This window comes from Peromyscus maniculatus, chromosome 18, assembly GCF_049852395.1.
Source record: "Peromyscus maniculatus bairdii isolate BWxNUB_F1_BW_parent chromosome 18, HU_Pman_BW_mat_3.1, whole genome shotgun sequence".
Lineage (NCBI taxonomy): Eukaryota > Metazoa > Chordata > Mammalia > Rodentia > Cricetidae > Peromyscus > Peromyscus maniculatus.
The window spans coordinates 42,170,262-42,197,861 of NC_134869.1; the positions used below are offsets into that span (position 1 = coordinate 42,170,262).

The 27,600-nt window shown below is 48.2% G+C and overlaps 2 protein-coding genes and 1 long non-coding RNA gene across 4 annotated transcripts in view; 1 reads left to right on the top strand and 2 right to left on the bottom strand.

Annotated features, from left to right (window-relative positions):
• Nucleotides 1-198: 198 nt before the first annotated feature.
• Nucleotides 199-4,410, bottom strand: LOC121823781 (uncharacterized). The gene is made up of 3 exons (XR_013045568.1): nucleotides 3,694-4,410; nucleotides 1,423-1,497; nucleotides 199-601 (listed from the first exon to the last, which is right to left on the bottom strand). It is a non-coding gene; the product is annotated as an uncharacterized LOC121823781 (long non-coding RNA).
• Nucleotides 4,411-8,599: 4,189 nt separating this feature from the next.
• On the top strand, nucleotides 8,600-13,288 carry Coq10a (coenzyme Q10A). Its single transcript, XM_076554008.1, has 5 exons — nucleotides 8,600-8,931; nucleotides 9,066-9,212; nucleotides 11,665-11,857; nucleotides 12,275-12,376; nucleotides 12,585-13,288. The coding sequence occupies exons 1-5, from the start codon at nucleotides 8,600-8,602 to the stop codon at nucleotides 12,750-12,752; spliced, it is 942 nt and encodes a 313-aa protein (XP_076410123.1). The 3' UTR covers nucleotides 12,753-13,288.
• Nucleotides 13,289-13,969: 681 nt separating this feature from the next.
• The window catches only part of Cs (citrate synthase), a 29,808-nt gene continuing 16,177 nt past the window's right edge, over nucleotides 13,970-27,600 (bottom strand). For both annotated transcript variants that reach the window (XM_076554007.1, XM_076554006.1), the window contains exons 2-11: nucleotides 23,016-23,063; nucleotides 22,223-22,330; nucleotides 21,501-21,566; nucleotides 20,104-20,235; nucleotides 19,772-19,960; nucleotides 17,890-18,089; nucleotides 17,070-17,199; nucleotides 16,851-16,952; nucleotides 16,256-16,465; nucleotides 13,970-15,479 (exon numbers count right to left, since the gene is read on the bottom strand). In XM_076554007.1, coding sequence (XP_076410122.1) covers nucleotides 15,309-15,479; nucleotides 16,256-16,465; nucleotides 16,851-16,952; nucleotides 17,070-17,199; nucleotides 17,890-18,089; nucleotides 19,772-19,960; nucleotides 20,104-20,235; nucleotides 21,501-21,566; nucleotides 22,223-22,225 — 1,203 coding nt within the window. In that variant the 5' untranslated portion in view covers nucleotides 22,226-22,330; nucleotides 23,016-23,063 and the 3' untranslated portion in view covers nucleotides 13,970-15,308. The remainder of the gene's footprint in view (nucleotides 15,480-16,255; nucleotides 16,466-16,850; nucleotides 16,953-17,069; nucleotides 17,200-17,889; nucleotides 18,090-19,771; nucleotides 19,961-20,103; nucleotides 20,236-21,500; nucleotides 21,567-22,222; nucleotides 22,331-23,015; nucleotides 23,064-27,600) is intronic.

The window sequence follows — 27,600 nt, forward strand, 5'->3', positions numbered from 1 at the left end:
GGGGGGGGAGAGGAGAGGGCAGCTGGTCAGGGACAGCTGGTCGGAGGGAAATGGGGGGGTGGGGGGGAAGAAAAGTAGATTGATACAATTTATAAACGATACTTCTGAGCCTAAAATTCAGAATCATGCCTAAAATTCCTGCACTCTGGAAGTTGAGGCGACATTGTGTGTTCAAGAGGACACGGACCAAAAAATGACTAAGGGGAGGAAAGGGTTTATTTCATCTTACACTTCCAGGGCACAATCCTTCTTCCAGGAAAGTTAGGGCAGAAACTCAAACGCGGAGCTTGGAAGTAGAGCCGCGGGAGGAATGCCGCTTGCAGGCTCAGATTTATCTAGATTTCTAATCCAGGCCAGGACCACCTGCCTAGGGATGGTACCACCCACAGTGGGCTGGGCCCTGCGACATCAATCATCAATTAGCAAAGGAGAACGTTCTGGGGCTGGAGAGGTGGTTCAGCCAGTTAAGAAGAGCACTGGCTGCTCTTCCGAAGCATCCAGGTTCGATTCTCAATACCTGCATAACAACTCACAGTGGTTTATAACTCCAATTCCAGATAGTTTGTTAGGCTTCTGGCCTCTCTGGTCACTAGGTGCAGACCTAGATATACAGGTAAAACATCCATACATGTAAGGTAGTAAAAGTTTTTTTAAGTTAAGTTGAAAGGAAAGAAAAAGAAATATCCCTGACATGCTCACAGGTGAATCTGATCTGGGCAATTTCTTTCTTTCTCCCCTTCCTCCCTCCCTCCCTCCCTCCCTCCCTCCCTCCCTCCCTCCCTCCCTCCCTCCCTCCCTCCCTTCTTTCTTTCTTTCTTTCTTTCTTTCTTCTTTCTTTTATTTTTTTATTTTTCAAGACAGGGTTTCTCTGTGTAGTTTTGGTACCTGTCCTGGATCCCATTCTGTAGACCAGGCTGGCCTCGAACTCACAGAGGTCCCCCTGGCTCTGCTTCCCAAGTGCTGGGACTAAAGCTTTTTCTTTCTTCCTTTTCTTTTTATTTTAATTTTATGTACATTGGTGTTTTGCTTATGGGACTGGAACTGGAGTCACAGACAGCTGTGAGCTGCCATGTGGGTGCTGGGACTTGAACTCAGGTCCTCTGGAGTAGCAGTCAGTGCTCTTAACTGCTGAGCCATCTCTTCAGCCCCTTTCTTTCTTTCTTGAGACAAGTCCTCACCATGTAATGTAGCCCTGGTTGTCATGGAACTCACTATATAGACAGGCTGGCCTCTAAGATCCCCAGAGATCCTCCTGTCTCTGCCTCTTGAGTGCTGATATTAAAGGCGTGCACCACCTCTGCCCAGCTATAACAATTATCTGAGCAGCAGGTAAAGGTACTGTTGCCAAGCCTAAGAACCTGAGTTCAACCCCTGGGCTCCACACGGTAGGAGAGAACCACATCCTGAAAGTTGTCCTCTGACCTTCACATGTATGCTTTGGCACATACGCACCCCCAATTCCTCCGGTCCCAGACATCTTCTGGTCTCCGTGGGCTCCTGTAAACATATGATTCACATAAACTCACAATGACTCAAACATATATACAAAAAAATAAACCTTTAAGAGTGTTTGCCCAGTATGCACAATGCTCTGCCTTAGGCAATTCTTCAATTGAGGTCCCCTCTTCCCAGATCACTCTGGATTGTGTCAAGTTAACAATAAAAACTAAACAATGCTGGGTGATGAGTTCCAGGCCAGCCTGGTCTACAGAGTGAGTTCCAGGACAGCCAGAGCTGTTACACAGAGAAACTGTCTTGAAAAACCAAAACCAAAAAAAAAAAAAAAGTACTTGTTGTTTTTACAGAGAACCCAAGATTGGTTCCTGGCACCCACGTAGCTGCAGACAATTGTCTATAACCCCAGTTTTTGGAGATTCAATGCCTTCTGGCCTTGTCAGGCACAGCATGTACTTGGTACATTTACATACATGCATGAAAACACTCATACACGTAAAATAAAAATAATTTTTTTAATTATTTTTATTTATTTTTTGTTTTTTGTTTTTATTTTTGTTTTTGTTTTTGTTTTTTTTGAGACAGTTTTTCTGTATAATCCTAGGTATCCTGGAACTCATTTCATAGACCAGGCTGGCCTTGAACTCAGAGATCCACCTGCCTCTGCCTCCCAAGTAAATAAAAGAGGCTAGGGTTAGCCAGGCAGTGGTGGCACATTCCTTTAATTCTAGCACTTGGGAGGCATAGGCAAGCAGACCTCTGGGAGTTCAAAGCCAACCTGGTCTACGAAACAAGTTCCAGGGCAGCCAGACCTATTACACAGAGAAATCCTATCTCAAAAAAAAGAGGCTAGGGTCGTAACCGTTGGTCGGCTTCAACCCTAGTATGCGTGAGGCCTCAGGCTCAGTCCTCAGTGCCACACAGGACTGGTTGTGGGAGTGTGCACCTACAATCCCAACCACTCAGGAGGCTGAGGTAGGTGTATCACACGGTTGTCCTCTCTGAGCTGTAGACTGAGTTCAGGGTCAGCCTGGGCAACTTAGTGAGGTCCTAGGCCAGCCTGGTCTACAAAATGCGTTCCTGGGCAGCCAGTGGTTAGACAGAGAAACCCTGTCTTGGAGTGGGGGGAATCAAAAGAGGGCTGGGAGAGCTGAAAAGCCACTTTATCAAGTAAGAGCACCCACTGTTCTTGCAGAAGACCAGAGTTGGTCCCCAGTACCCACACTGATGGCTCACAACTGCCTGTAATTCCAAAGAATCCGATGCCCTCTTCTGGGCCACCTCAGGCACTGGCACCCATGTGCCTCCCCATCCCCGCCCACACACATATACACAAATAAAAATAAAACAGATCTTAACAAAAGAAAAAGAGGGTTGAGATTAGAACTAAATGTTAAGATGGTGTGGACAAAATGTCTCAGTGGATAAAGGCTCTTGTCATCAAATTTTATGACCTGAGTTTAACCCCTGAAACCCACACAGTGGAAGAGAAGAACCCACTTCTGCAAGCTGCTCCAACTACACACAGGCCGTGGCACACACATATACGTTCGAATGCTTTGTGTGCACACTATCAGTAAGTAAATACATAAATGTAAAAATGGTTGGTTGGTTTTGTTTTGTTTTTAAGGATAGACTGCTTGCCTAGCATGTGTGAAGTCTTGGGTTTGATCCACAGTATTACAGGTTGAAAAAAAAATGTGCCACACACCCAGCACATAAGTATTGGTTTTTGTTGTTACTCTTTGTTGGTTTTCTAAGCCTAGAAAATCAACATCTGGGAAAGGCTCTCTATATCTGAGGAGGAGGAGGGAGGAGAGAGAAACTGAACCTAGCTGAGGGTCACATGGATGCTTGGCCACTGGATGTTAGCTTGGCCATTGGGTGTGATGACCCTTCCAGGAAGGGCTAAGCTAGGATATGACCCAGAGGAGGAGAGCAATACACACCCTCCACTGCCCAAAATAGCTCTTAGTAACCTGAGGAATTGGAGGCAGGGGTTGAGCTGGAGTCATGTGCTGAGGCCTGGCTCAAGAGTGGAGGTAAAGGAGAGAGAGAGCCGGACTCAGTCTCTGGGCAGCTGGAAAGAGGAGGGGCTAAAGGTTAGAGCAAGAAAGAGGATTTCCCAGTAAAGAAATAAAGGAAACGATTTAGGAACAGTGCCACTTCAGGTAAGTTCAGAGAGGAACTTACATTCCTACACACACAGGGGAACTTGCTGGGCATGGTGACACATACCTGTGATCCCAGCCCTTGGGAGGTCGAGGTAGGAGGGTCAGGAGTTCAAAGTCAGCCTTGGTGACATGAACAGTTCAGGCCAGCTTGGACTACTAAGACCCAGTCTCAAAAAAACAGAAATTGTTGGAGGTGGAGCTTCAGCATTTATGAGCACTGGCTGCTTTTCCAGAGGACCTGGGTTCAATTCTCAGTATCCGCACAGAGGCTCAAAACCATCTGAGCATCTAATGTCCCCTTCTGGCCTCTGAGAGCACCAAGCACACACACGTGCATGTGCATAGACACACATTCGGCCTATACACATAAGAAGTTAAAAATGATAAACTGGGTAACTCCAGATTCTCTCTCTCCCTCCCCCATCCCTTCCTCCCTCCCTTCCTCTTTTTTCTTTTTTCCTTTTTTTGTTCTTTTTGCTTGCTCTAAGACAATGTCATACTCTGTAGCCCAGGATGGCTTCAAACTCACTATGTAGCCTTGTCTGGCCTCCAGTTCATCCTGAGTTCTGAGACCCCAGGTGCTCAGAACCAAGCCTAACTTGCCTTGTCTTTCTTTAGACAGGTGTTCATTCTTCTGATGTAACAATAGACCCCCAGACCTTAGCACAACCAACTCCATGATGGAACAGTGGGAAATGTAACAGGCCCCCAGACCTTAGCACAACTGACTCCATGACAGAGATACCATTCAGGTCACAAAATTCAGTAGGTAGACAGTTTACCCGCCCCCCCCCCAAAAAAAAGGAAACAAAGAGCTACTCCATCCACCTCCACAGTGCTGAGAAAGTCCCCACATTGTGCTAGCCTCGCTGCCTGACTTCTGTAGTTCCGCTTCTGGCTAATGGGTCTTGTTAACTGAAGCATGTCAACCAGGATATGGTTTTTGTGCTTAAAAAGCTCACCCTGAGAAAGGCTCGGGGCTACGCTGGGATCCTGAACACACTGTGTAGTTGCCGGCTGGCTGATGAAGACTTTCCTGAGCGGTCTTCTCTGGGGGCTACCCCACAACACAAACAAAGATTCAGAATATACTAACTGGTCAGTAGGTAGAAACTTAAGAGTTTTAGAAGCGTGGTGGGCACATCTTTAGCCCCAGCACTTGGGAGGCAGAGGCAGACAGATCTCTGGGGGTTCGAGGCCAGCCTGGGCTACATAGGAAGTTCCAGGGCAGCCAGGAATATATAGTGAGAACTTGTCTGAAAACAAACAATGAAGAAGTTATAGCCAGCTATGGTATCATAAGTCTGTATCAGCATTAGGAAGAATATGAGGAGTTCAAGGCCAGCCTTGATTACATTATGAGTTTGAGGAAAGCCTGAGCTATGTGAGACCCCATCTCAAAACCAAACCAGACAGAAGTTTTGTTTGTGTTTTTAAGAGACTTGTAAGTTATGGCAAGTGTCTCTTTTTGAAATGTTTACAACCTTGGAAAAATATAACAAACACACGAAACAATGGGAAAATATAGGAAGTCAGTATTCAGGGTTAGTACCGCCCTGGGTTCAGTCAGGAGGGGCTTCCTGGAGGAAGCAGGTGAAGGAAGTTATTGGTGTAGAATGGCAGGGACACTAGAAGAGGTAAAGGGAATGAACTGGGCAAGGATTAAACGGAAGTAATTAGCTGTTTAATTAGTTGAGGAACAGCAAGCAAATTGGTTTTGTAGGGCTACTGGACCTTAGGGATTCTGCAGCAGTTAGCTCGGTGAAGGCCAAGCGCTAATGAGGTCACAGTTCAGCCGTGCATCCCAGTTAATTTCTCTCCTTTACTCAACATGCTCCGGACTCCTCACTGCAAGGCACCGTCGCATACGTCAGAGGAGGTGGGTCCAGACCAGAGAGGGGAGCTGGAAAGAGCGAACTGCCCTCCAAGGTCATGTGCCATCAGAACACCACAGTCAGCTGGAAGGAGGTTCCGTAGCTGTCCTACAGGCCCTCCCCGAAGGCTTAGAGGGAAAGGTGTCAGAAGGGGAGGAGAAACGAAATCGTTCTGTGTCTGGGGGGCTCATGCCCCCCAGGAAGGTGGAAGAGAAGGAACAAAAGGAAAAGAGACAAATCATTCATTTGGTCATTAAAAGAAGAACTTTTTATTGAGTGTGTGTAGGTCAGGGGGAAGGTTCTTTCCATGGGGGGTCCTGGGGATTGAACTCAGAGCAGGCTTCGCAGCAAGCACCGTTACCCACTGAGCCATCCGGCCAGCCTCACCTTGGCTCTGAGGTGGAATCCAGGGCCTCCTTGTGTGAAAGCAATGGACTTGCATCACCACGTAGCTTTGATTGCCTGGCTTCTCCCTCCCCACATTCGATGGTCAGGCAAAGCTCGGATGAATGTGGAGAGCTTTAATACAACAGAAGGCTTCCTCTGTGACAGTCCCAACGTCCTTGAATTCAGCCTCATACGGGAGAATTTTGCTTGCTCTTGTGCCCATCTAGGTCTAGTCTCTAATTTATAGTTTCTCTTCTCTCTTTTTCCTTTGCTCTTAATATATATATTATAGTGTTCTGCCTGCATTCCAGAAGAGGGCATTAGATCCCACTATATGGTTGTGAGCCACCATGTGATTGCTGGGAATTGAACTCAGGACCTCTGAGTTAGCCATCTCTCCAGCATATATATATTTTATATACATATAATTTTTTTTCAAGACAGGGTTTCTCTGTGTAGTTTTGGAGCCTGTCCTGGATCTCTCTCTGTAGACCAGGCTGGCCTTGAACTCAGAGAGATCCACCTGGCTCTGCCTCCTGAGTGCTGGGATTAAAGGCCACCACTGCCCAGCCCCAGCCCATATATATATATATATTTCTATTATCAGCTTGATACAGTAAATTCTTATCCTAATAGTGAAATGTTTCACTGAGGCTTGCCCAGTGATTGAGTAAAACCAAAACTTATTATAAGCCACAGTCACCCTAGGGTCCCCCCTGCTGTGTAGCCTCCCTGGTTTTGTGGGTTGCAGTCGGATTGTTCCAGCCCGTATATTTTTAATAAATCAGAACATTTATTTTTTAAAGATAACTTATTTTTATTGTATGTGCATTGGTGTTTTGACTGCATGTATGTCTGTGTATGAAGGTGTTGGATCCCCTGGAACTGGGGTTACAGACAGTCGTGAGCTGCCATGTGGTTGCTGGGAATTGAACCCCGGTCCTCTGGAAGAGCAGCCAGTGCTCTTAACCTCTGAGTCATCTCTCCGGCCCCCACTTGTTCTTACTTTTATCAAGAGCAATTGTTTTCTCCTTGAATCATGGGAAGTAGCAAGGGGTATTCACAAATGTTGGGCTTTGCCTGTGATGTCTCATTCTCCGCTGAGTACATGTTTTTTCCAGACAACGATGGTTCTTTTCTCTAAAAGTTTTGGCCAGTTGTGGTGGCTCGCGTTGGTAATCCCAGCAACGGGGAAGCTGTGGCAGGATTCCTGAGTTCAAGGTCAGCACAGGTGACAGACCAAGGTCAGGTCTCAAAACGAACACCCCAAAGCGATCCCCTCCTGTGGCTCATGCCTGTAATCCCCCTGCATCCCTCTTTACCCTTCCTCTGGAGTTGGTTGAGGCAGACCGGACCCCCAAGGGTCCCAAGCCAGTCTGGCTTACAAAGTGAGTTGCCGGCCGACCAGGCGCCCTCAAAGCACAAACAAAACAAGACTGTGGCTTGCCTCACTGTGTAGACCTGGTTACTCTAAAACTGGCTAGGTAGCCCAGGCTGGCCTGAAACTCGTGGCAATTCTCCTGCCCCAGCCTCCGACCTCTTTCCATAAATATTAAGGGAGAATCGTGCTCCGGGGCACGATCGTGAAGGAGGATTGCAAACGCAAGGCCAGTCCGGGCTAAGGAGCGGAATAACGAGAAGGGGAGGAAGGAAGAGAGGAGGAGGGGGTGTAGAGCGCGGGCAGCCGACTCAAGTCAGCCCAGCGCTTGCAACCTGAGTGTCCTTTTCCAGAGCTGTCAGTCAGCGGCCGACCCCGGGAAGGCCACGGAGAGGAGCCGCGCCTCTCGACTCCGCGGGGCTCGCGTGGAGGAGGAGGAGAGACGTCCCTCCGGACAACCACAGTCGTCCGCCGTCGACACGCCCCACGACGTCGCCCCTGCGCCGACGTACGTACCAGGTCCTGTGACCACAGCCTCGCCAAGTGGCCGGTGCCCGGCGCCCTCGCTGCCCCCTCCGCCCCCAGGGCCGAGCCATCTCTCCGGCTCCTCCGACGCGCACCCGGCGCCCTCCCTTTCTCGCCAGAGGTGTCCAAGAAACTACATCTCCCGACAGGCAGCGTTGCCCTTTCCTTCCTCCCTCGCTCCTCTCCCTCTCCCCGATCCCTGGCAACGGCGTGACGTGAGGGGGACCCGGAGCTGCGGTCAGTGCGAGCCCAGCCGGCGCGCGGGCCGGAGCAGGGCGCAGGCAGCCGGAGCCGAGCCCGCGTCGTCCTTCCTGCCTGCCCGCCCGGCCTCCTCCTCCTCCGCCTCCTCCTCCTCTGCAGCCCGCCGCAGCCCCGGGTGCCGGGCAGGGGCGCGCGCATGGCCTCCGCGGGCGCGCGGCGGCTCCCGGCCCCGACGCGCGCGGCCGCGCGGAGCTGCTGCTGCTCCGGCGGCGGCGGCGGCGGCGGCTTCTCCTCCTCGCTCCGCCCGGGCGCGCGCGCCGTCCCGCCCCCGCCCCCCGGCCCTCCGCGGCCGCCGCGGCCAATGAGGTGAGAGGCGGCGGGCGCGGGCATCCCGCTCCGGACGGGACGGGACGGGACGGGGGGTCGCCCCGGCGGCACCCCGGAGTTCTGCGGTCGAGGGTGGCGGGCCCCGAGAAGGGCTGGCTGGCGCGGGTGGGTGGTGCCCGGGGAGCCCGAATGGGGGAGCCCTGGGGACACAAAGTTGACCCGCTCCGGGGCGGGTGCGTGCCAGGCACCGCTTGACCTTCGCGGGCGCCCCGGCTTGGATGGGCCTTGGCCGGGCCGTGGGGACGGAGATGCTACGCGTTTGCTTGCTGCTGCTGCTGCAGCAGCAGCCGCAGCAGCAGCAGCAGCCGCAGCAGCAGCAGCAGCCGCAGCAGCAGCAGCAGCCGCAGCAGCAGCAGCAGCCGCAGCAGCAGCAGCAGCCGCAGCAGCAGCAGCAGCCGCAGCAGCAGCAGCGTTGCTCCCGAGGCAGCTGGCGCTTCGGACGTGCCCTTCTTCTTTCCCATCCCCACCCCTGGCCCTGTCCTCAGCCGCCCTCGACCTTTCGCACTCGTGACCGGCCGGCCGGCCAGCCAGCCCCGCTAGCTTGCAGCAGGTGCTGGGGGGGAGAAAAGCTTGCCCGGACGAACGACCTTCCTCCGCCATGCATCCCCTCTTCCCCTTCCCCTGGAATTGGCTGAATACAAAAAAAGAACCGTGACGCTGCCTCTCCTCTCCTTTTGGCGCCAGGTTTCTGATTTCCTGTAACCTCTTCTTGCCTCGCGCTGCCCAGGTCTTGGCGGCTGAGGCTGGCCTGCCTCCCCGTCGTTCCTTCATGGGCTTCGCTGCCCCCTTCACCAACAAGCGGAAGGCTTACTCGGAGCGTAGGATCATGGGGTGAGCATCCTTCTCTTCCACTCCAAATAAGTAACCATGTGCCAACAGTGGATAAGATTCGGATTGGGCCACCCCCCCTCGCCTGTAATCTCGGCTCTGGAGGCCAGAGGCAGGACTGCAAGCTTGAAGCCTCCCTGGCTTACATAGCCCAAAGCCTGTGTCACACATACTACACACATGGACTTGAGACAGGGTCTTATGTAGCCTAGGTTGGCCTTGAACCTGACATGTAGCCGGAATGACTTTGAACTTCTGACTATCCTGCCTCCTCCACCTACCCCCCTAGAGCTGGGATTACAGGCATGGGCCGCCACACTGGTTTCATGCAATGCTGAGGATTGAGCCTAGAGCCTTGCACATGCTAAGAAACCACTTCCCTGCGCTTTTTTTCTTCCTTTCCTTTCCTTTTTTTTTGGTTTTTTTTGTTTTTTTTTTTGTTTTTTTCGAGACAGGGTTTCTCTGTGTAGCTTTGCGCCTTTCCTGGAACTCACTTGGTAGCCCAGGCTGGCCTCGAACTCACAGAGACCCGCCTGGCTCTGCCTCCCGAGTGCTGGGGCTAAAGGCATGTGCCACCATACCTGGCTATAGCAGAAACGTTTTTACAAATGTAAACTATACGGACTAGAGAGTTGGCTCAGTGGTTCAGAGCACTGGTTACAAAGGCCTAGGGCTTGAATCCCAGCCCCACGTGGAGGTTCAACCATCTCCTCCAGCACCAGCACACGTGTGGTGCACAAATGTACACATGCAGAAAAAGCACTTATAATAAAAATAAACCTAAAAATATTTTAACTATAAAAAAATGGGGGGGGGGAGAAATGGTTTAATGACTAGGAGCCTGTACTGCAGAATTCAGTTCCCAGCACCTACCTCATCTCCAGCTCCAGAGGACCTTGTGGGCACATGCATGTGTGCATACCCCCCACCCCCAACATACACATATGTATGGTGTGTTTGGTATGGTACGGTAGTGGTGCATGCCGACAACTTTAGCGCTCTGGAGGCTTGGGCAGGAGGATCGCTGTCAGTTACAGCCCCTGACCTGCAGCACAGGTTGCACAGGTAGACCTTATTTAAAAACGGGGTGGCTCTGGAGGTGTGGGTACTGGCTGCCAAGGCTGACGACCTGAGTTGGATCCCCTGGATCTACATGGTGGAAGGGGAGAGCCAACTCTTGGGGGTTGTCTTGACCTCGGTGCACACTGTGGTACAGCTCCCATACACAGTTAAATAAATGTAAAATACTATTTAATTATTTGAGTCAGGTCTCTGTGTAACAGCCCTGGATGTCTTGGAACTCACTGTAGACCACCTGAGTGCTAGGTTTAAAGGCATGTGTTACCATGCTTGGAGTAAAACATTAAAGAAGAAAAAGACACAGGGTATTTTGTTTTTTGAGACAGGGTTTCTCTGTGTTGCCCTGGCTGTCCTGGAACTCACTTGGTCCAGGCTGGCCTTGAACTCACAGAGATCCGCCTGCTTCTGGAGTGCTGGGATTAAAGGCGGGTGCTATCATGCCCAGACAGAATAGCTATTTTGAGCCCTTGTTATGTACTAGCTGCTAGGTTGAATGGGTAAACTATCCTGAGTGCTGAATTACAGGCGAGCACTACCATGCCCACCTATTTATTTTTTGATTACGTGTAACTGTATGTGGGTGTGTGCACACACACGAGTGCAGGTGTCCTTGGAGACCAGAGTTGTTTGATCCTCAGTGTGGAGTTACCGAGGTTGTAAGCTGTGCGCTACCTGATGTGGGTGCTGGAAATCTAACCTGGGTCCTGTGCAAGAGCAGCCAGTGCTCTTAGCCAACGGGCCATCTCTCCACCACCACTTGCCCAGCAGCCCTCCCCGGTTTATGTGGTGCTGGGGACTGAACCTAAAACTTCAGGCCAAATAAGCATTCTGCCAACTCAACCACACCTCCAGTCGGCACAGGTAGGTATTTTACATAAACTGTCGCATTTAGTCCTCACAAGCACAGAACCACCAAGTATTAACTCCCGTGTATTATAGACGAGGATGGCAGCACAGGTAATTTACCTATGTGCGTATTCACAGGTTGTAGAGTTGTTTACAGCCCTGCTGAGGCAGGAGGATCATAAATTTGAAGCCAACTTGTGCTCCATAGTGAGTTTAAGGTCAGCCTGGGCCAGACAAGATTGTCTTTTTAAAAAATCCCATGGCTCAGCAGGTAAAGGCACTTGCCACCAAGCCTGAAGATTCCTCAAATCCCCACGATGGAAGGAGAGAACAGACTGCTTTTTCTCCTGTCTCCACGCATGTTCCATACACACACATACAAAATAATGAGATCTGACTATCAATAAAACTGATACCCTGTCATCTACAGGGACAGATAATGTATCCTCTAGGTATCTCTGGGTTCCTGGTTTGTGGGCAGAGACCCGGCTGGCAGTTCCTTGGCCTCTCTCGACTCCTCTCGCCCTAGGTACTCCATGCAGGAGATGTATGAGGTGGTGTCCAATGTCCAGGAGTACCGAGAGTTTGTGCCGTGGTGTAAGAAGTCACTGGTGGTGTCCAGCCGTAAGGGTCATCTGAAAGCCCAGTTGGAGGTTGGGTTTCCGCCTGTGTTGGAACGTTATACCTCTGCGGTCTCCATGGTCAAACCACACATGGTCAAGGTGAGCTGTCTGGGAGGATGCAGGGCGCTTTGTTCTCGGCAGTTTCATAGTCAAGGGTTATTTGGCCTTGCCTGTAATCACCTGATTTCTACGTGTTAAATATTTACCTAACGTCACATTAAAGTAAAATTTTGGGTGGCGGTGCCACACGTACTGTGCAAGTAGTTCCATCAAGCTAAACCTCTAGCCCAGGGGTTCTCAACCTTCCTAATGCTGCGACCCTTTAATACAGTTCTCCATGTTGAGGTGACCCCCAACCATAAAATTATTTTTGTTACTTGTAACTGTAATTTGCTGCTGTTATAAACTGTACTGGAAATGCCCGTGTTCCTGACGGTTGAGAACCGCCTCTCTGGCCCCTTGACACCAGCTCTTCCTTAACAGTGAGCGCTAACTGGCCGCTGTGTCCTATTCCAGGCCGTGTGCACGGACGGCAAGCTCTTTAACCACTTGGAGACTATCTGGCGATTCAGCCCTGGTCTTCCTGCCTACCCTCGAACCTGCACTGTGGACTTCTCGGTGAGTCAGGATTTGTGGCAGAGCTCGGACCAGGCATGAGGGTCAAACTAAGCACTAAACACTTGAGGTCACTAAGTGTGCAGAGTAAGTCTCTACCCGAGTTGCATGTTGCTCAGTTCTCAGCGTTCTTAAGTGATGGCTGGAGGGGGATAAGGATAAGCACAGATCTCCATCCTTACGATACTGACCTTCTCCTATGCGTTTCCAGATTTCCTTTGAATTTCGATCCCTGCTGCACTCCCAGTTGGCGACCATGTTTTTTGATGAGGTCGTCAAGCAGAATGTTGCTGCCTTTGAGCGCCGGGCAGCCACTAAGTTTGGCCCAGAAACAGCCATCCCCCGTGAACTCATGTTCCACGAAGTGCACCAGACCTGAGACAAAGGACTGCTCTCTTGCCTCCACCCCTCTTCCCACCAAACTTTTATTTATTCGGCTTGGCTCTTGCTCAGAGAGAGGTCTAAGTTTCGCCTCTCAATTCTTCCCAAACCGGGCTGCATGCTGGGTGGACATGTGGGAAAAGATAACAGATGTGGAAGTGAGACACACAGAAAGGGTCAGGAGCGTTCTGAAAGCCTCATACACCCACAGCCGTTCCACACCGAATAAAAACCAGGGCTGAGGTCTCTGGGCCAGGTCAAGCGAATATAGCAGTAACTTCCTCACAGAGGTACTGGCTGGCAACTAACTCCTACCCTGCTAAGATTTCTCAGGGGAGAAGGCAACCTGCCTCAGCTCAGGAGCGCAACCATGCTGTGTGACAGTGGAGGGGAGCTGCTGCACCGTCCATCATGCCACAGAGCAGAGGAGGAGGAATCCCGTGCGTGACAGTGTGGCCTATACTATTGGGATGTACCTTTTCTTCCACGCGGCCTGAGTTTTTATAAAACTTCAATAAATTATGACAGTGTGAATTCGCCCCCCTTTTTTTGTATTGTTTCTCGGGGTGGGGTGGGGGCGTGACATAATAAGCAGAGTAGGTAAAGCCATAGCCCCTCTCCTGTGGGAGGAAAGGGGAAGACAGCCTCGTGGACACGGTGTCCCTGCTAACTATAGTAGCTCGTCCTGTAGGCCAGGACCTACCACCTATCTTCTTGCCTATTTATAGATTTTTTTCAGAAGGTCAGATGTAGCAGGAGTCTCGGGACAGATTCATGTGTCTTAGACCTCCCCTCTATCTACTGCCCCCCAGGACTACCCCTTACTTTGGGGGGCCTCCTTAAGGGAAGTGATAAAGGTAAGACACTGGCTACAAGCACCCTCTAGGGTCTGGGTTTGGATCTAGCAGTCCTCCATCTGTCCTTGGTACGTACGGTTGGTTCTTGTTCCTTTCACCCAGTGGGCTAGACCAGCTCCTGGATTAGTCAGGCAAGTACTTGTGAGGTCTCTGTCATAGTCTTTCCAAATCAGGAGGGATGGGGGTTAAAGGTAGAGGACTTCCTAACCTCTTTGGAAATCAGCCTTCCCCTTCAATGTCTAATCCTTAAGTAAAAGGAATACACAGAATCACTGACCACCCACTAGTTTGGACCTTCCTAACCACATCCCTCACCTCATAATGATTCTTTCAGGCCTTATGCAATAGCAAGCTCAAGCATTGTTAATAAAAACATTTATTATTTTTCATTTTATACAGAACAACCTGAAGTCTGCATCATGACTTAACAGTTACCCAGGGGTTACAGTGTGTCCATCTCAGCAGTGTGGCCCTGGGGTCTGGGTTCCACACAAACACAGGCAGGAGTCTGGGGTAAGGAAGGGCACAACAGGAGTGTATCTCAACCCTTTCCCAAAGAAAGGGCAGTGGAGCATTCTGAGTCACTGAAAATCTGTGCAAATTGGGGCTGCTAAAATAAACACCATACTGTGAGCTCTTAAGGAAAGAGCAAGAGAAAGACATCGATAAATAAAGGGACATGTCCTTGGCGCAGGGGATGAGAAGAAGGCTCACTGTTTTGAATTCCCGCAGACCTAGTCCAACTGATATTCAAAGGGAACTATATTCAATTGCAAGTCATTTTTCTGTTCAAAAAGAAAGCTAGAACCCCTGGGACCAGACCATGAAGGGGCTGGTCATTCCTGAGCCCTTGTTCTGTGTGCCAGAGCATATTAACAGGGAAAACAAGGTCAGAAGAGAGTGGCTTATGTTCCATGAAGTAAAAGGCCTAGTTCACATTAAGTACTGATAGAGCCAAATGACTGGGAAGACCACAGATCAAGACCTGCTAAGAGGACTCTAGCAGAGGCTAGGACAGGAGACCCAGAGCATCCTCCGCTGAGGCACAGCAGGTGTAGGAAGCCTGGAAGGAAACAGAACACTCCCAGACTTCAACGTTAATGGTATAATTTAAAAAGAGAAATAGAATCAAATGCTCGGTACCAGTTACAATAAATACCATGCCGTTGATGGTCACCCGACCATAGCAAAAAAGTTGCCAAAGTGTTTCCCGCTAACCAGTAGATCTTGCACACACAGGAAAAGGCAAATGGGTCGGACACAGCTGACACCCACGTGACCCCTACAGTGACAAAAGGACCCGGCCCGGCCCCAGTGGTTTGGAGGGCTGGTGGAGTAGAAGCAAAAGCTTCACAGGGTGACTGCAGCTTTTCTGTAACCTGCTTTGACCTAAAGAAGAGGAGCCAGACTCTCACTCTAGAGATGGTGGGCAGCCAGATCTAACCCTGACCTCATGCATTAGTCCTGGTTATCCTACAGTTGGTGGACAACTCATACCAGGTAGGGAAGTGAGCTGGTGAGGGAAGAAGGGGTCGCTTTTCATCTTTTAACTCTTAATTTATATTTGAACTTCAAATGTATTTTCAGTGCCTCAGAAACAGTTTAATCTTAAGTCTTAAAGGCCCCTGAAACAAAACAAAATTATACTTTATTTGTAAGCTTCCTCATTTTCTTAGCCATGTCCCCAATCTCCCGTTTTACCCTGACTTAGAGTCCACCAGCTTCATCAGACCGTCCGTGCTCATGGATTTGGGCCTCTCTAGAGGTAAGCCTAGGGCTCTGCTCCAGATGAGCTGTGCCAGCACACCCAGTGCCCTCGACACTCCGAACAGGACTGTGTAGTAGTTCATCTCCGTCATGCCATAGTACTGTTAGGTAGAAGAGAAGAAAAGGCCTTATGAAAGCCAGAGACAGCCATGGCAACAAGGACCTTAGAGACTTCGTTTCCCCCTTTATCCAGTCTTGGTCCACTCAGCCTCACACAGAAGGAACACTAGGAGAAGCACAGCAACTGTAACCTGGGCCCTGCCGTGAGCAGCGGTATCAAAGGCTGTGAGGGAGGCGATGGAAGACTCCTTACTCTAGCAGGGCTGGTGCTGTAGACCTGAAATTCTATCTACTTAAGAGGCTGAGGCAAGAGATCAAAAGCTTAAGGTCAGAGGCCAAGAACAGCTTGGTTTGTAGACGGTTTGCCTTTCAAGACTGAGGACCTGAGTTCAGATTCCCAGCATGCACACGTAAGTCAGGGTGTAGTGGCCTGTGCCTGAAATCCTGGAAGCAGGAAGACCCCTGAGCTTGTTACTGATGAGTGGAATCAATGAACTCCAGGCTCAGTAAGAGACCCTGTCTCCAAAAGTAATATAGAAAGGAGACACCTGACATCACCTCTGGCACCCAGATGTCAGCACACACACATCAATTAACTAGAGAAAGTGCCAGGCCTGGTGGTGCATATGTATCTTCATTCAAAGAACTTGGGAGGCAGAGGCATCGGATCTGAGTTCAAGGCCAAGCTGATCTACATGGAGTTCCAAGCCACTCAAGACTACTGAGTAAGACCCTTGTTCTGGTTGGGGTGATCTTGCGCATGGCAAAGAACAAACAGCAGTCCACGGGAGCGGGAAGTGTGAGAGGAAGGACTCACCTGGAGCAGCACCCCACTGTGAGCGTCTACGTTGGGCCAAGGGTTCTTGGCCTTCCCTTGCTCCAAGAGGATATTGGGCACAATCTTGTAGAGCTGAGCAACCAGCTTAAACATGGGGTCGTTAGGCAGGTGTTTCAGAGCAAACTCCCTCTGACAGGAATATCGGGGGTCAGTCTTCCTCAGTACTGCATGGCCATATCCTGGGACAACCTGTGAAGGGTGGGAAAATTACAGAACTGGCATACTCAGGCAGAACTTTTCCTCTTCACCCTCAGGGTAATTTGGTCCTGGTGGCTCAAATTCAGCCTGGGTAATTCAGTGAAACCCTGTCTCCAAAAAAAAAAAAGCAAGAGCTGGGAACACAGTTCAGTGGTAGAGCACTCGCCTAGCCAGAAGATGCTGGGTTCAAGCCCGAGCATCACACATAAAAAGAAAATTAAATCCACAAGGGAAACAATAGAAAGGCAGGTTCTGGCTAATTAATGCAGGGACAGCTTTTATTCTTTTATTTTTCCCCTTGAGACAAGGTCTCGATGGCCTGGAATTTTCTTTCAAGTTGCAGTGTCTAGGTCTCAGTCTCTTCCTGATTGCTTACCCGTCCTGAATTGAGTGTATTCCAGATGTAGTCTCGTAACTTCTCATCTGATACATCTTTGCCAACTTCCTTCTGTAGCTGTGTTAGCCAGACGAGCACTTCCTGTATGTTCAGTTTAGGGTGGGGAAGAGGAACGTCAATGTACATGCCAAGGAAAGAACGTCACGACAAGGGGCAGAGCATGTGGGTGAAAACAGAACAGGGAGAGCCTGGTCTTACCTGATTCGCTAGTCCATGGAGAGGCCCTGCCAGCCCGTTCATGGCTGCTGCGAAGGACAGGTAAGGGTCTGAAAGGGCACTGCCCACCAGGTGGCTTGTGTGGGCACTTACATTACCACCCTCATGGTCGCTGTGGGGTAGAAGGCAGAGTCGGAGAAAGACAAGACTGCTTTTCTTCCTTCTGTCACATCTTGGCCTCATGGGCTCCCAACACCCTGGAGCCTGTCAGCTGGCGCCTACTCCCTCCCCATGCCCGCTCTTCGCCCGACACTTCCACTGTTAGGATCAAAGATGGAGCTCAAAGCACGCATTAGGCAAATACTCTTCCTGAGCTACATAGTCTCAGCTACCTGCCCCTATCTGAATAATGATGACCAGAAGAGGGAGCTCCTGGAAAGCTGACGGACTGCCTCCTGTGAGCAGCTTATCTTCTTCCAATCACAAGCAACGTCCCTAAGCCTTTCAGCTTTTCTTCCTCATTTCTTGCCTATTTTCAATCCCTACAAGGTGTTTCTACCCCTTTGCTACAGACCATCTGTTCCAGATAATAATATTAAGGAACATTTTAATGTACCCCTACCCCCCATTGCTGGGCATGGTGGCACACGCCCTTAATCCTGGTGCTTGGGAGACAGGCAGGAGGATCTTTATGAGTTTGAGGCCAGCCTGATCTACATAGCGAGTTCAAGGACAGCCAGGGCTATGTAGAAAGATCCTGTCTCAAACAAACAAAAAACCCAAAACCTAAAAACCAAACCAAAACAAAGAGTTTCCCATCAATCCAGGCACTTGAGGGGTATAATTACTAAATCTAGCTCACCTGTGAATGGTGAGGTACAAACGCATAAGCTCAGTGAACTGTGCATCAGTATAGCCTAACATGTTGGTAAAATTGTGGGACCAGTCCAGCTTAGAGTCAATGGCCCCAATGCTGCTGCCTTCCCGGTAAAGATTCCGGTAGATCTTTGCTGCAACACAAGGTAGCTTGGCAATTAGGTCCATACAGTCTTCATAAATCAACTGAAGAAAAGATGGAGAAAAAAAAAGGAATTACCTGCAAAGCATTATTAGGCTGCAACACTGTTTGTGTATCTGGGTTGATAGCTGTATGCTGGGTAGTTATAAAGTTTATTAAGGAACAACAATAACCATATACCGAGTAAACTACTGCAACCCAGGTTTCTAATACAGTTTTCTTCCTCCTGAACATACAACAACCACCTCACAGACAAGGAGCTGGGGTTCCTAGGACTCAGTGAAGGATTAAACCGGAATGCTGATGTGCTGCTGCGTTGTGATGTTCTCAGGAACCTGTAACTCTACACTAAATTAATGTGCTGAGATATCGTCTGTACATCTTTAATTTTTAAGAGTTGTAGTTATTATTATTGTACGTGTTTAACATGCATGTAAGGGGCAGGAGTCCCACATGCCACCGCACACAGTGAGGTTAGAGGACGACCCCGTGAAGCCCCGTGCCTTTACCTGCTGAACCCTTTCACTGGCCCACTTTCTAAAATTAATTCATTTCTGTATTCTAATGTTTAATTTAATCCTATATTTTATCTTCCAGTGAAAATTTATTACCTATGTTAAGAGTCAAACGGTGCTGACCAATTATTGAATAGCAAAAGCTTCAAGGTTTAGGTATGTATTCTGCGAGATATATTATGCAAGGATTTGATACATGTGTACTTTTACAGAAAACTTGTGCAGCACGGAGGAGGCCAGAGTTTGATACCTGGCATTTGCCTAAAACTTTATCCAAAACATGGGGCTGGAGAGATGGTTCTGCAGCTAAGAGCACTTGTTCTTGCAGAGATTCAGGCTCAGTTCCCAGCACCCAACATGGTAGCTAATGATGATCTATAACTCCGGTTTCAGAGGATCGGATGCCCTCTTCTGGCCTCCACATATACTACATGCATGTGGTGCATAGACACACTTGCATGTAATATGTAAAAAATAAATCTTGAAAAATATACCCTAGAAGAGGACACTAACTGGTTATTGAAAACACATGCACAAGTAACATCGTACAGACCGAGCAGGTTATATTTACCTATTTAGGAACACACACAACACACGCAAATGGGATCCTCTTAAACCCACATAATTTGTACTTTGTGGCGTGTGGGCTGGAAAGGGTGGTATAGTGTGTGCTGTGTACGGAGCGCGCACTGGACAACACCAACAACAGCATTTAGACCAGTGAGGTCCTTTTCATTTTCGGAGAATGAAATTTGTCTCAGGGTCTTATAAGCAGGATGCCAGTCACCTTTTCTCTCCCAACAGTATCTGGGGTGGTCTAACCCAGAGTGGGCCTGGCCTCAGTCCTCCCAGACTACTATGATTAGCTATCGTTCACCCAAATCCTAAGGCGTCATGGAGACCCTCCTTGTTTGGGGCTGGTGAGGTGGCCCAGTGGACACTGATCCCTGGCACCCACACTGTATGAGGAGAAGTCGGGTTCCTGTAAGCTGCCTTCTGACCTTCACATGCTGTGTGGGCGCACACACACAGAAACAAGCCAGACAAAGGAAAACACACAGGGAAAGAAACAAGTCTACCATCTTACAGTCAATTTTTGTTTTAGTGCTGGGGACTAACTCGGGGTCACAGTTTGTGACGTGGGTTCCTGGGGTAACTCGGAAGTGCTCTGAACCCCGTTACAGCCCAGTCACCCCACTCAGATTTCCTACCTCCCAGTACTTGGTTCGGTTGATCCCCTCTGCATATGCCCGGGCAAAGTTACTCTCACTGTTGAGGGCTGTGATGGCTGCACTGAGCTGAGACATGGGGTGCAGATTATTTGGAAAGTTGTCCAGCATGGTGACCACATGAGAAGGCAGAGCTGCCCTCTTCGCCCATTCTTGTGAGAGCCAAGATACCTGTGAAAAAGGAGATCCACTCAGACCCCGCTGATTCCTTCTCAAAGCAAGCTATAAACTCTAGCTACGGGCAGATGAGGATTCAATGTTGAAGACTAGAGAGAACAAGGACAGGGAATGGGAAGGGCCAGTGCTGACCATACCTGTCCCTCTGTTGGCATCTTTCCAGTCACTAGCAGCCAAAATAAGCCCTCAGGTAGGGGTTCTTCCCCACCCTTAGCCTTAGGCAGCAGTTTCTGGCATTCAGGGATACTGTAGCCTCGGAAACGGATGCCCTTGAAAAAGAAGAGTGAGAATTACAACCAAATTATTAATCTGTACATCATAAAACAGACTGGTCCTAATCATATCAGACACTCAGTGGGTAAACACACTTGACACTCAGCCTGACGGCCTGAGTTTGATCCCTGGGACCCCCACAAGTTGTCCTCTGCCCTCCACACTTACAATGTGGCACTTGTACCTGGGCACACACATGAACATGCACACACAAAGTGGAAGTATTTATTAAAAAATATTATATATATATGCTAAACCAAAACAAAACAAAACAAGCCAGGCATGGTGATGCACACCTTTAATCCTAGCACTCTGGAGGCAGAGGCAGGTGGATCTCTGAATTCAAGGCCAGCCTGGTCTACAGTGTGAGATCCAGGACAGCCAGGGCTACACAGAGAAACCCTGTCTCACAAAAAACAAAGATATACAGAGAAACCCTGTCTTGAACCCCCTCCCTAAAAAACCCACAACAAAAAAACTCCAAACAAACACACAAAAAAAGAAAAAAAAATCTTATATTCACTTACTTAAAAAAAAAAATCTAGCCGGGCGTTGGTGGCGCACGCCTTTAATCCCAGCACTCGGGAGGCAGAGCCAGGCGGATCTCTGTGAGTTCGAGGCCAGCCTGGACTACCAAGTGAGTCCCAGGAAAGGCGCAAAGCTACACAGAGAAACCCTGTCTCGAAAAACCAAAAAAAAAAAAAAAAAAAAAAAAAAAAAAAAATCTATTTATTTTTTTGAGATAGAGTATGTCTATGTAGTCCTGTCACTCACTATGAAGACCAGGGTGGCCTTGAACTCAGAGATCGACCAGCCTCTGCCTCCTGAGTGCTAGGATTAAAGATGTGGGCCACCATATCTGGACATTTTTATTATTTTTAATTGTGTGTGTACATGAGTGTGTGGGTGTAGTATGTCTTAACTGCTAAGCCACCTCTCTAGCCCCATATATGGTTTGGTTTTTTTCTTCAATTAAAAAAAAGGGGGGGGCAGGGGGACACATGCCATGAGTTCAAGGCCAATGTGGTGTATACCGTAAGTTCCAGGCCAGCCAACGGTAAGACTTCAAAAAAACAAAACAAACAAGAACCAAACCAAAACAAAACCCTAGTGCTTTCAAATATTAACTCTTCAAATGTCTACTTCTGACTTTGTTCCCTTACTCTGTACTCAGGTGCTCTAAGGAGAAAAGCATTGGCTTCCAAACTGGTTTGTACGGTCAGAGCCCACTGGCAATCACTGACGGATGACGGTGTCTTACCTCATCAGGATCAAGAACTGATGTTTCATACACAAGTCCTTTCATGCCTCTCATGCCACCATACATCTACAGGAAAGAAGTGACCAATCAGAGCGGCTCAGACCATGGAGCTCAGAGAAGACCTTTACCTCCTTACTTGCAAGACACACTCAGGGGGCAGTTTCTGGGGTGATTTCTAGAACTAAAGCAGCGTGTCATCAAGGTCTGCTGGTGCAGGGAACGGACGCTTGCACCAGGCCACTACTGTTTCTTCAGTGTTCCAGCCTTGGCTTCCTTCTCCTGACCGATCTCAACCCCTCCACATTCCCTACACTGAGTTAAACGGAACTAGATCTATTATGGGCAAAGGGAAGGAGGCAATGACTAAAAATTGTTAGCTGAGTTGCTCAAACTCCTGTGGCTGAGGAAGTTATCCTAAGGCTGTACAGAGGATTTACTGGGGCTACAGCTGAACTGGATGGCTGCCACAACAATCAAAAGACCGTCCAGCCCTAGCTAAAGAGCTGGGAACAGAACCAGAAACTACATGTATCTTTGTCAGAGGTGAATAAGGTTAGGCTTAATTATTAAATTTGCAGAAAAGAACTATTCTCTAATGAATACCATAAATCCCAACATTTCATTGTACTGAATAGAATACTTCTGAACCACCAGTAAAGATATGGTAACTTTGTGGCACACATTACAGGGCTACTTTTCCCGTCTAAGACACCACGGCTTACCATGTCCACAGTGATCTGGCCCACCACCGTCTTCCCATGTTGCTGTCTGAAGGCTTTAATTCTGGCCTGCTCCTTAGGTATCAGATTGCTCAGTACATCTTTCAAATTCTAGAAAGAGAAACAGAAGGGTTAAGTGATAGGAAAACATAGAGAGGGGGCTTCCTACTGTAAAGAAGGTATGTGAAGACTGCCTGTCATCATTTCTCTGTCTGCCAGGAATGGGGAGGAGGGAATGCAGAGCTTCATTTTGCAGAGATGAAAATGTTCTGGATATGGACAGTGATGTTCACTTGAATTTAATAAAAGAGCTATATAAGACCCTGCATTAGGAATTAAAAAACAAACAAACCTTAGCAGTAACTTTTATTTCATTTAGGGGTTATGAGTATGGTCTGGTGGCAAAGTACTTGCCTAGTACGTGTGAAGCCCTGGGTTTAATGCTCAGCATTATAAAAAATAAGAGGGGAGGGAACACTTACTATTTCCACATTACTACTCCACTCGATAAACTATTTCTTAAGGGGCTGAAGAGATGGCTCAGTGGTTAAGAGCACTGGCTGCTCTTCCAGGACCAGGGTTCAATTCCCAGGACCCACATGGTAGCTCACACCTGTCTGTAACTCCATTTCCAGGGGATCCAACACCTTCACACAAACATACATGCAGGCAAAACACCAATGCACATAAAATCAAAAAAATATTTTCAACAGACTTAAGATAGCAAGGCAAGTAGCTGCCAAACACTCTACCCTGAGTCAGACTGCTGGATTCTGTACTCCTTGCCAGATCTTACCGTGGAAGAACTGGCATGCCGGACAGCAAAAACAAGGCAGGATGAATTCTGCAAAGAGATCAAGACAAAATCTTATCAACATCCTTCCCTCCTTTGCATCAACGAGTCGCAGTGACTGCCTCTCCAGTTTCACCTTTTAGGACTTTTGGCATCAAGTTTTACCAGGCCATAAATAGCCTGGCAGAAGCCTACTGCTCATACCCACACTATCACTAGTATTCCTTTAAGAGTTTCTCTCCTAGGCGGCAGCGGTGGCGGCGGCAGTGGTGGTGGTGCACACCTTTAATCCCAGCACTCGGGAGGCAGAGGCAGGCGGATCTCTGTGAGTTCAAGGCCAGCCTGGACTACAGAGCGAGATCCAGGACAGGCACCAAAACTACACAGAGAAACCCTGTCTCAAAAAACCAAAAACCAAACCAAAACAAAAAGTTTCTCTCATACACCTGGGTTCCTGGACAACATAGTTGTTATATAGAGCATTTAGTCCATCCAGATTTAATTGTCAATATTTGTGAGTGGCTGCCCAGAAAACTGGCCGATTACTACTGCTGCTAAGACATCTCCATCACCTAGTTTTCCAGCACCACTCCACCTGTCCAATCCAGGACAGCCTAGAGGCAGGGGGCAGCCTTTCACAATAGGGTTCCTAACCCTTCTGGCTTATTTTGTTTTCCAGAGAATCAGAAAGGAACAAGCAGATGGGATTACAAAGATGCTCATCTCAACTGACGCAAACTTCAAGCATGTTGTCTTGCCCCTGAAAAGAGGAACAGGTAAAGATTATCCCACCTCATCATCCCTCCTGGTTTTAAAAGCACATATCTACAAAGGAGCAACTAACCAACAACTACTTAAGACCAGGAATGGAAGAAGAGCTGGAGGGATGGCACCCAGGCGGCAGCTCACAACCACCCCATGACTCCAGTTCTGGGGAATCCAATGCCCACTTCTAGCCTCTGAAGGTTCCAGGCATGCAAGTGATACTTGGGCATACATGCAAACAAAATACCCATACATATAAAATTAAAAATTACAAGAAAAAAGAAAGTCAAAGAAATGAGAGGATTTAAAGGCAGTAAGTCACCCTGGATGCTCTGTGTGACATTTGTTTTAGGTGTCCGCTTGAGAGTATTTAAAAATACCCAGAGTAAAGGTGTTTCCAGAAGTAATCTCTTCTGAATGTGAGTATGAGTGGACTAAGTGGAAAGACACTCCCTCAACGTGCGTATGAACCTCATCAGCAGGGGCCTCTGAGAAAAACCAGAAAAGGTAAATCAGTCCCCTGTCTCTCCCAGCTAGGAAATACTTTTCTCCAAATATAGACACCAGACCTCTTCCTTTGAACACCACGACTGACAAGATACTGGCATTTCTCAGGTACTCAGGCTTATGGACTTGAACTGAAACACATGCCCACTCTTCCAGGTGTCCTTCTTGCTTCTATAACTGTTAGCACGCACACATAGACAGATACACAAACACATTTTTATTTTTTCCTTTTTGGATAAGGTATCTTATGTAGCTGTGGTTGGCCTTGAACTCAGAGATTAGCTTGTCTTTGCCTCCCAAATTCTGGGTTATAAAGGCCTGTGCCACCACACTCCTGGCATTTTCTTTTTTTTCTTTTTTCTTTTTTTTTTTTCGAGACAGAATTTCTCTGAGTAGCTTTGGAGAGGTCCTCCTGGCTCTGGCTCCTGAGTGCTGGGATTAAAGGCATGGGCCACTCCAGCCACCCAGCTCACTCCTGGCATCTTTATATGTTATCTCTGTACACTGTACACAGTCATCTTACTGACTCTCTAAACCCTGACTAACCAAGTATTCAAAATGATAACGGGAAAATTCAAGTCAGAACAACTTTAATGACAAAGAACACAGAGTAAATACTGATGTGGTGGTACAGACCTGTCACCCCAGCACGTGGGACACACAGGCAGTAGGATCACAGCTCCTAGGCTGCCCACGTCTACAGAGTGAGACCCACCTGACAACAACACGCAGGGGGCCGGGGCGACGGCTCAGCAAGGGGGAGCCCCGGCCGCCCTTCCGGAGGAGCTGAGCTCCCGGCACCACACTGCAGCTCACACCTGTCCTAACTCTAGTTCTCCAGCTAACACCCTCTTCTGACTTCCACAGCCATCGGGTACAGGCGGTACACAGTCACACATGCACGCAAAACACCCATACACACACACACAAAAAAAATAATTTAAAAATCAAAAAGTAAAATAAGGAGTATGGGGATGTAATGCAAGTACTTGTCTAACATGCACAAGACCTTGGACGCCCCCCACACCACTCCAGAACTTTACACAGTGATACAGCCTATAACCCCAGCACCCAGAAGGCAGAGGCATGAGAATCAGAGCAAGATCACCCTCAGCTGCATGGGTTTGAGCCCAGTTTCAACACAAAGAGACTATGTCCTAAAATAAATAAATAAACACATTAACGGAAATTCAGACTTGGATCTCAGACCTTAATTTCAATCTAGTTACATGAAAAAAAAAAAAAAAACCCACAGAAGTCCTAACTACAGGTCGTCTGCCATTTTCATCCCGTTACTTGGCTATGACACCTAACACAATAGCCTCACTTCAAATCTCTAAAATGGTAATAAAAGGCCAATTTTAGGTTGTGGGAGATGGCTCAGTGGGCAAGAGTGCTTACTCTGCAGCATAAAGACCAAGCCCAAATCTCCAGCACCCTCATAAAAGCCAGATATCAGTACTAAATTGCATTTTGCTATCAAATAAATGTAACCTGTAAGTTCTTTTCAGAATGTTTTAACATATGTATGTTAAATGCATTTCTAGTCCATACCTAGTATCTTGTAAAAATATAGGCTGTTATAAAAAAAAAAAAAAAGAAAAACAGTAACAATAAAATAGGCATGGCGGCTTGTACCTATAGCTCAGAAATCACTCATATACATAAATTTTAAAGCACGTAGGACACTGATTTGTGCATAGGTAATAAATTTAGTACTTGTTTCTTAAAAATGCACTGGTCTTGTATGGCATGGTGGTGACATGCTTGTAATCCCAGCACTATAAAGGCGGAAGCAGGAAGATTCAAGTTCCAGGCTAGCCTGGGCTACAGAGTGAAACCATGTTTTTGAAAAAAGGAAAGTCAGGTGTCATGGACACAGGCCTAGGAATTCAAAATCAGTCTCAGCTACATACCATATCCAGTCTGAGGCTACCTGAGCTAAGTGACACCCTATCTCAAAAGTAGGGGAAAAAAGAAAGGAAGAAAAACAGAGAAATGTGTTGGCTATAACATACCACCAAGTGTCAAAACTCTTGCATCACAAGAAGATTCAGTCAGACCCTAGGAAAGGGTGAATGGTTAATTTCCTTTAGCAATAAAACAGGAAATAAAACCTTCAACTTCCTATTTTCTTGGGAGGGATAACATTTTTACCTTTTTTGAGACAGGATCACCTATGGTACAGATTGTTCCTGAACTCACTATGTAGCCAAGGCTGGCCTCAAACTCCTGATCTTTCTGCTTTCTACCAGGGTGCTGGGATCACAGGTTTTTTTGAGACACTACAATCAAGGGTATTCTGGAACTCTGTATACAATCACGCTAACCTGGAACTCGTGTCCAATACTCCTGCCTAAACCCCTAAAATCTCCACCAGCAGCACTAACAGCTCTAGTTAGGAGGTGTTTGAGAACGGTGACATACAAAGCCACAGATGCCTCCACTCAGCTACCGTGATTTCCACAGCAAGCTGCGGAATGGCCGTAGGCATTATGCTCAGGCTGTCCTCACTGGCCACTTTCTGAATGTCTGCCTCCCAGCTCCTCCCCAACCCTGGAGCTGTGGCAGCAGGGACCCTGGCTTCTGGCTGCTTGCCACAAGTAGTCACCTCATTGACCGGCAGCTGTCAGGTGAGTCAGGCAATTGCTTCACTCAACAGGTCAGTTCCTTCATGGGGAGAGCCAGAGAGCTGCTAAAGCTTGGTGAATAATGGCTGACAGCCAGGATTCCCTACTGGGGAAAGTGGAAGGACCATAATCATTGACAGGCTTTTTCAAACCTCACAGGCTGTTGCCTTGTACTTGCTCATTCTGTTTATTTATTGAGGTTTTTTTTTTCTCTCTCCTTCCCCCGAGACAGGGTTTCTCTAACAACTCTGGCTGTTCTGGAACTCACTTTGTAGACCAAGCTGGCTTTGAACTCACAGAGCTCTGCATTTTATTTATTTTTTGAGACAGGATCTCATGTAGCACAGGCTGGCTTTGAATCAATGCTCCCCGTGTTGACTCCTGAGAGCTGGGATTACAGATGTGCTTGTTTTACACCTGAATGATTACATCTGGCTTGTTTAATTTCTGAGACAAGGTCCCACTATGCAGCCCCAGCTGGCCTGGATCTCCTGTCTTGGCCCCATGGCAGCTGGGACTGTAGGTACAAGGTACCTTGCCCAGTGAGTTTGCTATTATTGATGGAAGTACATTATGATTCTCAAAGGTGCAGACACCAAAAAAAAAATATATATATATAAAATCGCCTCAGGGGCTGGAGAGATGGCTCAGTGGTTAGGAGCACTGCCTGTTCTTCCAGAGGTCCT